This window comes from Pipistrellus hanaki (genome assembly GCF_964339955.1).
Source record: "Pipistrellus hanaki genome assembly, chromosome: 9".
In the NCBI taxonomy this organism is placed as follows: Eukaryota; Metazoa; Chordata; class Mammalia; order Chiroptera; family Vespertilionidae; genus Pipistrellus; species Pipistrellus hanaki.
In genome coordinates, this window is record NC_140511.1 from 12,516,360 (window position 1) to 12,528,854 (window position 12,495).

At 37.5% G+C, this 12,495-nt stretch overlaps 1 protein-coding gene across 3 annotated transcripts in view; it reads left to right on the forward strand.

Moving 5' to 3' along the window:
* SIK2 (salt inducible kinase 2) overlaps nucleotides 1–12,495 on the forward strand; it is a 113,809-nt gene that overhangs the window by 14,585 nt on the left and 86,729 nt on the right. For all 3 annotated transcript variants that reach the window (XM_084893875.1, XM_084893876.1, XM_084893877.1), the window contains exons 2-3: nucleotides 2,373–2,489; nucleotides 4,950–5,013. In XM_084893875.1, the coding sequence (XP_084750001.1) occupies nucleotides 2,373–2,489; nucleotides 4,950–5,013 (181 nt within the window). The remainder of the gene's footprint in view (nucleotides 1–2,372; nucleotides 2,490–4,949; nucleotides 5,014–12,495) is intronic.

Sequence of the window (12,495 nt, forward strand, 5' to 3'; positions counted from 1 at the left end):
CCAGCTCAGCTGAACAAAGAACCTGCACTACTGGGCCCCTTAAGATACTTTGTACATTCGGCCAGCTCACAAAGAATGGGAGGCAGAACAGTTCTATCTAACACATAGAAGCAAATATAAAGGGACAGCTAACATGGGGAGACAAAATATTACCTTGTTACCTTCCTAAAGAATATTGTTACCTTCCTAAAGAATATTGAAAATATTCAAGTATAGAGTTATCTTTTTATCTGTCAGCTTTTACCCAAAGTAAATGATAATAACTGTGCCTATAGTCTCATTTCTAGCAAAGTTTAGCACTTTCTACTTTATAGAATATTTTGATTACAGAAGCATAATACTAACAAACATCAAAATAGCTATCGCAAAACTGCCTAGCAAAGAAGCTCTACCCCCTTTCTTCTTAGGCAAAAATTTAGTTTTATGAATATGTTTAGTAATCTGATTTCCCATGGGAACTTGAGTTCTTCTTTGGATTACAATTAACTCAAATCAGGAAACAAGCTGTGACAGAAAATTAGAAATAGACAAAGGTAAAAAATAAACCTTACAGTAGAGAGACAAAGGACAGAGTAGCTATAAGGAAAGAAGGAAAAAAAAAATTGTATCAACAAGAGTCTGAGGGAATTGACAATCTGAGTCCTATTAGATATCTTTTAAGAGTCTTAAACTATTCTGCACATACAGTATATTTTTAAACATTTCCCTGAAACAACATAAAACTGAATTATGTTCAGAATACATACATAGGATAGAAGTACTTTTTATAGTTTCTTCAGGACTTATTATAATTCAATTTGGGTGGTGTCTAATTAACTGAAAATTTTATTTAAGTCAGAATGGCTTATTTCCTACCAAATACATACTAATTTTTAAAAATTGGGGGGGTTTTTTTGCTGTTGCATGAAAAATAGGTACATGATTGTTGATTTCTGATTACCTATCGATAGTTCACCTTCAACTGCATCTCCTTCAAATTATTAACCTTGGAAGGGTTTGGTTTCCTATCTAGTTATAATAGGAAGAGGCCACATTTTAAAAAATCCAATTCCTTTATGAAGTAAAAATTTAGTATAAGTACTAACATTTGAGTTTTTGCACTTTGATTTTTAGAACAAAATTTAATCCAGCCCTGGCTGGTTTGGCTTGGTGGATGGAGTGTTGGCCTGTGGACCCGGGTGGTGGTGGAGGGGGAGAGTCCCAGGTTCGATTCTGGTCAGGACCACCTGCCCAGGGTTGCGGGCTCAGTCTCCAGTGGGAGGCATGCACGAGGCAGCCAATCGGTGATTCTCTCTTATCATTGATGTTTCTATCTCTCCCTCTCTCTTCTTTGAAATCAATAAAAATATATTTAAAAAAATTTAATCCATTGAGTAGCTTCATGGAGATGAATTTTGATAATTTATATTTAGCTTTTGAACCTATCACTTGGCTTTCCTAGAAAAACTAGTGGCCCGGTGCATGGATTCCTGCACGTTAAAAGGAAATTAATTTGAAGAAATATTTTAATATCACTATTTGCCCTTTCTCTAACATAGAAGTCTCAGAGATGAAAGAAAATTAGTAAAATGTATATGAAAATAATATATAAATTGATTAATAAATAAACAACAGGATATAAAAACAAAGACATGATATAAGACAACAAAACCATGATACAAAAACAACTGATAAAAACAATGACTGATAAGTTGATTAACTTATTCAAATATTTCCCTGTATACCACATTAAGAGTAAATATACTTTCAGAGAGCTTGACTAATTTCCCTTGTGATGAAGTATTTACTACTTTAACATCACATGCTCTTCCAACTCAAGACAAAGCAGCACGCGCGATTGGCGCCAGCGAGAGCTTTATATGTATCACGCATGTGCGAGTCAATGTTTATTTTTAAATTGCTAGTGTGCATCATATGTACTGGCCAGTCGGTCACTTAGCCTTTTTTCTATTATTTTAGTACAATAGAAACTGTCCTCTACTTGGCTAATCATTTATTTATAGGTACTTAATAAGTGGTGGAATAATAACTAGTTGAAACTGCTGAGATTTTATTTAATTTATAAATGGAGTACAAAGGTATTACATTTGTATTGAAAGAGAAATATGTTTTATTAAAGTAACTTTGTAGGGTTATTCTTCATTGCACATTGAAGACACTACCAAACAAATTCTACCAGTGTCTAACACATAGTACCTAGATGTTTAAGAACTATTTGTTGAATGAATAAATGAGCATTGAACTTAATCTAGCTATTAGCATTGTAATAGGAATGAACAGGCGAAGTCTCAGATGTCATTTATTAAAAAGATTCTAACTGGAAAATGTTAACCATTCTATACTAATTGCATTTATTTGTATATGGGATGCAGGTGGCGATAAAAATTATAGATAAATCTCAGCTGGATGCAGTGAACCTTGAGAAAATCTACCGAGAAGTACAAATAATGAAAATGCTAGACCATCCTCACATAATCAAACTTTATCAGGTATGACTTAGCCTTACAACTCTCCATGCTTCTCACATTCAGTTCTCTATTTTGTATAATTGTTTTTCTCTTTTGTGATAGTTTTTTCAACGTATTAAAAAAAAAGGATGATGTCATATTTTTACTAAGCTGAGTACAACCATCTTTCTGTATTCAAATAAAAAATTAGGAAAGTAAACACTCATAGCTTAATTTTAACTTGTCTCTCAGACTGTAATTATTTATTTAAAAAGCTTGCCTGGCCAGTGTGGCTCGTGGTTGAGCATCGGCATATGCATTAGGAGGTCATGGTTCAATTCCCTTTCAGGGCACATATCCGGGTTTTGGGCTCAATACCCAGTAGGGGTGTGCAGGAGGCAACTGATCAATGATTCTCATCATTGGTGTTTCTATATATCTCTCTCTCCCTCTCTAATATCAATAAAAATAAATTAAAAAAAATTTTTAATTAAAAGCTTACAGTTGTGCATTTGTGATACCATCTTAAACCTGCTGAGTTTTGGTGGTGGTATTATTAATTAGGACATGGGAATTTTGCTTATTTAAAAAATATATTGTTATTGTTTTATAAAATACAAAGGCCCAAAATGGTATATTACTTAGTGACATATTTGGTAATACCTAGAACCAAATCTTATATTTTGTTTGGGTTGTTATATTAGATAAAGTAACAGAGCCATTTTTAAAAAAAACAACTTTATTAAGATATAATTTTTGTAGAAACTGCACCCATTTTAAGTATAAACCATGTTTGTTAAAAGGAAGATTTTTCTCATATTTTTAAAGAGTATTTCATCTTTAGGAATGGTAATGTAATACCAAATACTTGTAATAATTTAATTCATTAAGATGTGGAATATTTATATTGGAAAATTAGTTTTAAATTAACATGTTACAATATACTTGACTATATGGACCTATTGTATTTAGACAGTGGCACTTGTATGTAATTTGTATCTCTTTATGTATATATTCAAAATACAGATACATATTTTACGTATGCATAGGTAATGCAAATATACATGTATATATTTAGCTAAACAACTTTTTATTGATAGAAATTTGCAGTTAAAGAGGTGTAGGACCATTAGCATTATCATTACCTAAAAATGAAAGACTGTGGTGTGCCACTCAAAACAATTCCTGATGTTCTAAAACCATAGAGGCCCTCTTAGGTCAAATGTAGAGTATATCAGAATATTTCTCCCTTTACACTTTAATTTTTTTTATTTTGTAAATATACTTTTTATTGGTTTCAGAGAAGGGAAAGGTAGTGAGAGACAGAAACATCAGTGATGAGGGAGAATCATTGATGGCCTGCCTCCTGCACGCCCCCCACTGGGGATCCAGCCTGCATCACAGGTATATGCCCTGACTGGGAATTGAACCGTGACCTCCTGGTTCATAGATTGATGCTCAACCTCTGAGCCACGCAGCCATGCCTCTTTACACTTTTTTTTAAAAGAAATTGAAGAGGATACTTATAAGAAAATAATCACATTCTTAGAAGTCTCTGATGAATCATAAGCCAAACTGAGGTTAAAACATGAAGCTTCATATGATAATTTTATGTTTATTTGAACTAAATGATCAGGTAAATTGATTTGCTGTTTAGACCCAAATTGTAGGTGGCTCTTAGTTTTCTGATCTAACAGGGAGTAATCCTATACCTACAAGTTAGAGCAAATTTGCTTCAGCTTTTTAGTAGATAGCGGTTCAATTTCATGCTATTAGTATGTGCCAGTATATAAAATGATCGAGTGTTACAGAGAGGCAATCTAAAACTCAATCAATTTAGAATCTGTAAATTCATTTCTTTTCGGTTCAGTATAGTTTGAAAAATCAAGTTTATGGCAATGACAGGCTTCTTTTCTGGACCTAGGAAAACTAATTTAAATAAAAGTGTGTGTAGTGGTGGAGTTATGAAGAAACGTTTGAAAAATGTTTTAAAATAATACTACTATGTTACAGTATTAATGTAAAGTAGGAGGAATATTGCATTGTGCCAGATAAACGGAGCTGTATTTTAGTCTCCTTTCCTTGATCAGAATCTCCCATATCACCCAGGGCTAGAAAAGTCAGTGAGGAGATGGTAAAAAAAAAAAACTGAACTTCAAAACTACAGTTACCTATATTAGCATTTTTCAAACTTGAATGTGCCTAATAACCACCTGGGGATTTTGTTAAAAGGTAAATTCTGTGTCAGTAGGTCTGGGTGGGACCTGAGAGCCTACATTTATTTCAGTGCTGCTGCTGCTGGTCCGAGGTGACACTTGGAAGAGCAGGGATCAAATTTTTCACGAAGGTGTTAGCATCAGGATATTGTGTCTTGTACTTTGCCAGCTTCTGAATTGTTCATAACTTTGACACTGTTATTAGTAGTTTTAAATAACTCTATCAAATGTTGTGGCAAACTGCAGTTCTTTCCTATCAAACTAATATGGAATTATTTATCGATAGGTAATGGAGACCAAAAACATGCTGTACCTTGTGACAGAATATGCCAAAAATGGAGAAATTTTTGGTAAGCACGTTTCCTTAATTTTTCAAAATTTGAAAATGTCGCCCTGGCCTTTTGGTGGCTCATGTTGTTGGAACGTCACCACAAACACCAAAATAAAAGTTGGGGGTTCGATTCCCAGTCTGGGCACATACATAGGTTGTGGGTTCAATCCTCTGTCGGGGGGTGTAGGGGAGGCAGCCAATTATTGTTTCTCTATTACATCAATATTTCCCTAACTCTCCCTCTTTCCTTCTTCCCTCCCTCCCTCTCTGTCTAAAATCAATAAAAACATATCCTCAGGTGAGGATTAAAACTTAAAAATTTCATTAATTTCATAAATGGAGTATTTCCTATTCTTCTGCCTGTTCAAGAGTTGGTAACATGAATTAGAAATTTTAACCGTCAAATATAATAAAATATCCAGTAAGCTAAAAATATGGAATATAATTCTTTCTCTTCTACTTATGATATTAAAGATAACTGCTTAATTTTCTCATCTGTGTTAAAGAGATTAGAAACTTGAAGATAGGGAGACACTTTCAGTCATATTGCAAGGGAGATTTCCTTTCCTTTTATCTTCATTGTTACCCTCTTTTTAACAAATATTTATTGAGCTCTTACCATGTCCCAGGCACTGTACTAGATAAAAAGCATACAGTGGTGGCTTAAATAACACAATCTCTGCCATTGTGGATCTTAAACATTTTATTAAGCCCTTATCTGAAGCTGTAAAACCTTGGGCAAGTCACTAATTTTCTGAGATATCTTTTATCTATATACTAGAGGCCCGGTGCCTGAATTTATACATGGGTGGGATCCCTCAGGGTGGTCTGCAGGGATGGGGCCCTAGCTCACACCTCCAGCCTGGCAGCCCTGACTGGCACCCCACCATGGCCTGGTGCCACCTCCTCACCTGCTCCGCCGTCCTGCCTAAGGGGCAGTTGATCAGGGCCAAGCACCCCACCTGGCTCCCTCAGCACCTGGGAGCCAGGCAGCGGTCCCGCCCCCCATCGCCGCCACTGGTCACCATCTGAGGGGTGATTGGGCGGGTGATCAGGCCCCCACTCACACCCACCGTGGCCTGGCGCCACATGCTCACCAGCTCCACCATCCTGCTGTGGTCCTACTCTCGTCAGAACCCATTGGGGCCAGCAGCACCTCTACTGCCGCCTGCTGTCAGCAATGCGTTGCCGACACCCGCCATGTTCCACGCCACCCCCTGGTGATTATTGCACATCAGAGCAAGCAGTCCAACTCCCAATCTCCTTGTCAAATGACTGCCAAGGGGACAATTTGCATATTAGGCTTTTATTATATACTAGAGGCCCGAGGCATGAAATTCATGCAAGAGTAGACCTTCCTTCCCCCGGCTGCCAGCACCAGCTTCCCTCTGGCACCCGGGACCTGGGCTTCCCTCGCAGCCTTGGCTTCATCCAGAAGAATGTCTGGTTGAATTAGCACATTACACTTTTGTTATTATAGACTAGTGGCTAGTGCATGAAATTTGTGCCGGGGAGGAGGGGGAGGTGTCCCTCAACCCAGCCTGCACCCTCTTCTTCAATCTGGGACCCTTTGGGGGATGTCCGATCCTACTGGATCAGGCCTAAACCGGCAGTCGGACATCCCTTTCACAACTGGGGACTGCTGGCTCCTAACTGCTCACCTGCCTGCCTGATTGCCCCTAACTGCTTCTGTCTGCCAGTCTGATTGCCCCCTAAGCAGCCTGATTGACTCCTACTGCCCTCCCCTGCCAGCCCGATCGCCCACCCTCCCCTGCCAGCCTGATTGCCCACAACTGCCCTTCCCTGCCATGACCCGTTTCCTCCTTTGCATGATGCAATGGATACCCCAGGGCTGACCGCCTCCATGCTGTGTGGAGCCGCAGGACCCCCAGGCCTCTCTGCAGAGCGGCCACCAGGCACCACCTCTGCTGTGCACGCAGCCATCTTGTGGTGGCCATCTTGTGATGACTTCACACACAAGGGCCACCTAGGCTTTTGTTAGTGTAGATTACATAGAATATAAAAGGCTAATGTAGAAGTGTTCCCTCCGGAGTTCTACTAGGAGACCAGCAGGTCTATTACTCACTATGACATGCGCTGACCACCAGGGGCAGCATGGAATGAAGGCAGGCCCTGGCTGCCAGCCAAGGAAGGGAGGCCCTGGCCAGCAGTTAGCAGACAGGAAAGGAAGGCCCTGGCCAGGAGCCAGAGGCCCTAATTGGCCCTGATCACTGGCCAAGCCTAGAACCCCTACCCATGTCGAATTTTGTGCACCAGGCCTCTAGTCTTTAATAAGAAAGTATTTGAGTAGTTTATTTCTATGATACAACTTAACCCTTAAAAATTATAAATATTTTATTAGTTCTAGTTTTCATCTATTTTATTTTTACTCTGTGGAGCCAGAGCACTGTAGGTAGTCTAAATATTTTTGTTTTTAACCTAAATTTAAGTCCAAAATTGTTTTTTAAACAGCTTTATTGAAGAATAGTTTATGTAAATAAATTACACATATTTTAATGTGTACAATTTAATAAGTTTTACATATGTGAAAGAAATCATCACCACAATCAAGATATTGATCACTCTTAAAAGTTTGTGTGCTTTGTAATCTGTCTTGGCCCACATCACCACCATTGATCTGTAGATTAGTTTGTGTTTTCTGGAGTTTATATAAATGTAATCATACAGTGTGTGCTCTTTGGTTCATTTCTCTTGGTATAATTATTTTAAGATTCATCCATTTTGTTGAACGAATCAACATTTCTTTATATTGTTGATAGATCCTATTATATGAATTTACTCTAATTTGTTTATCCATTCCTGTGTTGATAGACATTTGGATTGGTTTCAGTTTTTGGCTATTACACATTAATTGCAATGAACATCCATATACAGGTTTTTAACTTACAGTCTACGTTTAAGTAATATTCAGCACTTAACATACAGTATAAGAAACTTACAATAATATACTTCCGTTTTGCCTTTTTAGTTTTATGTTCTTATTATACATTTTTCTTACACCTATTTTATAAAACACTAGAGGCTGGTGCACGAATTCATGCACTCGGTAGGGGGGAAGGGTTCCCTCAGCCCGGCCTGTGCCCTCTCACAGTCCAGGAGCCCTTGGGGGATGTCTGACTGACAGGGAGCAGGCTTAAGCTGTCAGTTGGGCATCCTTAGTGCTGCCATGGAGGCGGGAGAGGCTCCTGCCACTACTGCTGTGCTCACCAACCAGGAACCCGGCTTCTGGCTGAGTGGTGTTCCCCCTGTGAGAGCGCACTGACCATTAGGGGGCAGCTCCTGCATTGGACGTCTGCCCCCCTAGTGGTCAGTGCACATCATAGCAACCAGTCATTCCACCGTTTGGTCTATTTGCATATTAGCCTTTTATTATATAGGATAGTGTTATTTTTGTCTAAAAAGTTAATTAGTTTTAAAGACATTTCAAATTTTTAAATATTTAGCAGTGGAGATATCATTGTCACACCCCTATATGTAAATACATGCTTTCACTTTTATTTCTTTGTGTAGATACATTATTTTCATCTGGTGTCATTTTTCTTTTGCCTGAAGGATTTTCTTTACCATTTCTTGTGGTGCAGATCTGTTGATGATTAAATCTTTCAGCTTTCATATGTCTAAAATAATCTTAGCCTTAGCTGGTTTGGCTCAGTGGAAAGAACATCAGCCTGTGGACCAAAAGGTCTCAAGTTTTATTCTGGTCAAGGGCACATATCTTGGTTGTAGGCTCTGTCCCCGTTGGGGCTTGTTTCTCTCACATTGATGTTTCTCTCTGTCTTTCCCTCTCTCTTCTACTCTCCCTAAAAATCAATGGAAAAATAGCCTCGGATGAGGATTAACAACAACAACATAAAATAAAATAAATAAATAATCTTATTTTGTCTGTTTTTGAAAGGTATTTGTACTGAGTGGTTTTTGTAGGTTGACTTTTTTCCTTCAGTACTTTAAAGACAGTGCTTCATTTTCTTCTCATTTGCATTATTTCTGACAAGAAATCTGCTGTCATCTTTTTCTTTATGCCTCTGTATTTAATGTGCCTTTTTTCTCTGGCTGCTTTTAAGATTTTCAATATCATTGGTTTCAGTAACTTGATTATGATATGCCTTTGTGTGGTTTTCTTCATGATTCTTATGTTAGGTGTTCACTGAACTTCTTGGATTTGTGAATATAGTTTCCATCATTCAGAAAAATTTCAGTCATTATTTTTTAACTAATTTTCCTGGGTCATTCTCTCCTTTTCTTCATAGGCTCTTATTATACATATCTTAGGCTGCTTGAAATCCTCCCACAGCTCAATGTGCTTTTCCATTTTAAAAATTCCTATTTCTCTCTGTATTTCATTTTGTATAGTTGCTATTTCTGTTTCTTTAAGTTTACTAATCTTCTGCAATGTCTAATTGCCATTAGTCTCATCCAGTTAATTCTTTATCTCAGACATTGTCATTTGGGGCTCTATAAACTTGATTAGAGCTTCTTTTTTTTTTTTTTTTTTTTTTTTTTGCATCTTCTATATCTTTAGTTAGCTTTTGAATCAATAGAGTATATTTTTAATAACGTTTAATGTCCATGTCCCTGATTCTGGCATCTTTCACTTTTGGATCGGATTTGAATGGTTGATATAGCTCCTCAATTTTGGTTATATTTTCCTGCTTTTTTACATGCCTGCTAGTCTTTGGTTGGATGGCTGACTTTGTCAATTTTATCTTATTGGATGCCACATATTTTTATATTTCTATAAGTCATCTTATGTTTGTTCTGATATGTAGTTAACTTATTTGAAAAGTTTGATCCATTTTGGGTCTTCCTTTTATGATTGGAGCAGTCGTCTGTCTAGGTCTAATCATTTCCCACTATGACACCCCATAAATTCTGGGTTTGGGTTTTTTTTTTTAAGCTTGGCCAGTAGGAATAGGCATTATTTCTGGTACCAGGCACTATATATATATATATATATATATATATATATATATGCCTAAGCAACCATTATAATCTGTTGCTATGATGTGCACTGACCACCAAGGGGCAGACTCTCAATGCAGGAGCTGCCCCCTGGTGGTCAGTGAGTTCACATAGCCAATCTCCCATGGCTGGCAAACCTCCCATGGTCCCTCCCCTGGTCGGCCCTGATCGGGACTGGGCAAGACAGCCCTAGTGGGCCAAGCTGAGAGACCCCACCTATACACGAATTCATCTACTGTGCCTCAACCACTGAGCCACATGGGCCAGGCTGCACAACTCATTTTATAATTTATCTACCTTATTGCCTTTCATTGTCATTTAAAGTCTTTGTATCTTTTTATTTCTATTAGATTGTAAATTTCTCCTGAAGACTAAGCATAATACACAGCTTTTTATAAACACCTGTTGAATGAATGACGTAAAGGTCTACTTTGGCTTCATGTCCCTTATTTACTTAGTGAAGCCAACAGGAGAACACTGCCAGGTTAAGTAGTCTGAGTTACTTCTTTGTTCAGATTTTGAAAGAATTTTTCTGTTGGTTTATACTTCTGAAGATAAACATGAGAGAGGAAATGCTAGCTAAATCAAGGGAGAAAAATGGCTTACTCTAGTATACTGAGCAGTTTTTGAGTACTTACTGGTAGTTACCTGCCTACACTTACATTCTTCCAATTCCATACCTCCCTCGTATAAAGGTAAATAAGGGCATATATATTTAATCTGAATAATTTTTGTTTCCTAATTCTTATGTAGCCATTGGTGCTCATCTCTGAAGGGTATTAACATGTCATGGCAAATGAATTTGCTAAAAATATCCTTAGGTCATATATATATATATATATATATATATATATATATATATACACACATATATGTGTATATATATATATATGTGTGTGTGTGTGTGTGTGTGTGTGTGTGTGTGTCCATCTGGGTAATAATGTCACAAAGCAATGCCCGGCTTCCTCTCCCCAGCGACAAGCTTCCTTGGAGTTTCTTCAGCCCAGGAAAACAACTTGCTTTATAGCCAGGTGGAAACATTTTACACTGTAACCAAATGTCTGTGAAGCATTTTCCTCTGCCTCATCTCATTTGATCCTCACAGAAATCCTGGAGTAGGTAGATAGGAGACTCACTGGATCCTAGTTTCTTATCATTAGCCAGAAAATGGAGAGTTAGAAAGCTTAAAAATTTAACCCAACTGAAAAGAAGTAAGAAATGGTGAACCTTGAAAATTACCAGGTTTTCTCACTGCACAGAATATAGTCAAACACTGCTGCAGTTAAATATTTTACCCTTTGTTTCTCCTTGCGTGATGTACAATAATAATCTGCTTTGGGTTGATATTCACTGTTGTGTTGCTAACAATTACCTGAAAGAGAAGTTGGGTGCTTCACTGGGCTGGCAAAAGTTCAGCTAAATCAGAAAGCAGGTCTAATTAAGCAAGTTTATCTATATACTAGAGGCCTGATGCATGAAATTCATACAGGGGTAGGCCCTCGCAGCTGCCCCAGCTTCATCCAGAAGGTTGTCTGGATGACTGGACAGTCATTCTGCTGTCCTGTCTAATTAGCATATTAGCTCTTTATTATACAGGATATAAAGGTCCTTGCTGGCACCAATTGCATGCTTGTGTTTCGATTTGTCATTGTTGATTATGAATTTGGTTGACACTTCTGTTATAGAGAAAGGGTGAATAGCGATATTAAAATATTTCTTCTAATTAATTTTCTTTCAATGTGCATGAATTCATGCACTGGGACACTAGTTTGTAAATATTATAAAGTTTTAACTCTAACATTTTTCTTTGGAATCATAGATGTGATTAATAAAAATTATTCAAGATTCCTGCATTCCTTAGAACTATTTCTCATGTTTGCCCATGTGGTCATAGGCAGTAAATGGTGCAAAAGTCTTAGGGTGGTCACCTCATCAGACAATTTGGGCACTATTCAAACAATTAAACCGGCAGTCAGAAGTTTCCGGCCTGGTCATTAAATTACCCAGAGCCTTTGTTTTCAGATTTCTGCTCCTTGATATGCTGTGTCTTTCCAGGCCAAGCATGTGCCTGGGGTTTATTGATTCATTTCCTGTCTTTCCCTTTCAATGGTAACATATTAGGATGCTGGCTCTGGGATTAAAGGGGGCTTTGTTGTAGCCAAAATACCTTTAGACACTTGGTTACTCAGAGAATCTAAAGGACAAATTTTGTGGCCTTTGCTTACTATCCTAACAGCATGAAGATAATGTTAGAAAAGTTGTTTATTTGCCTTTTATTATGAGTTTTAATAAACTTTGAAGATTTTACTCACTTTATAACACCAGTAAGATTCTAGTTTACATTTTAGTTCTTTGGGTTTTTTAATTATTAACCAGGATCCTAGTTGCAGTACTACTTAAATCTATATTCACTTCAATTTGTTCCATCATCCCTTTAGTTTGGATCTTCATTTCTCACTTGAGCAGGCAGCCTAAGATCTCTTTGCCTACAGTTTTGTTTCTCTTCTAAATCATCTTTCAA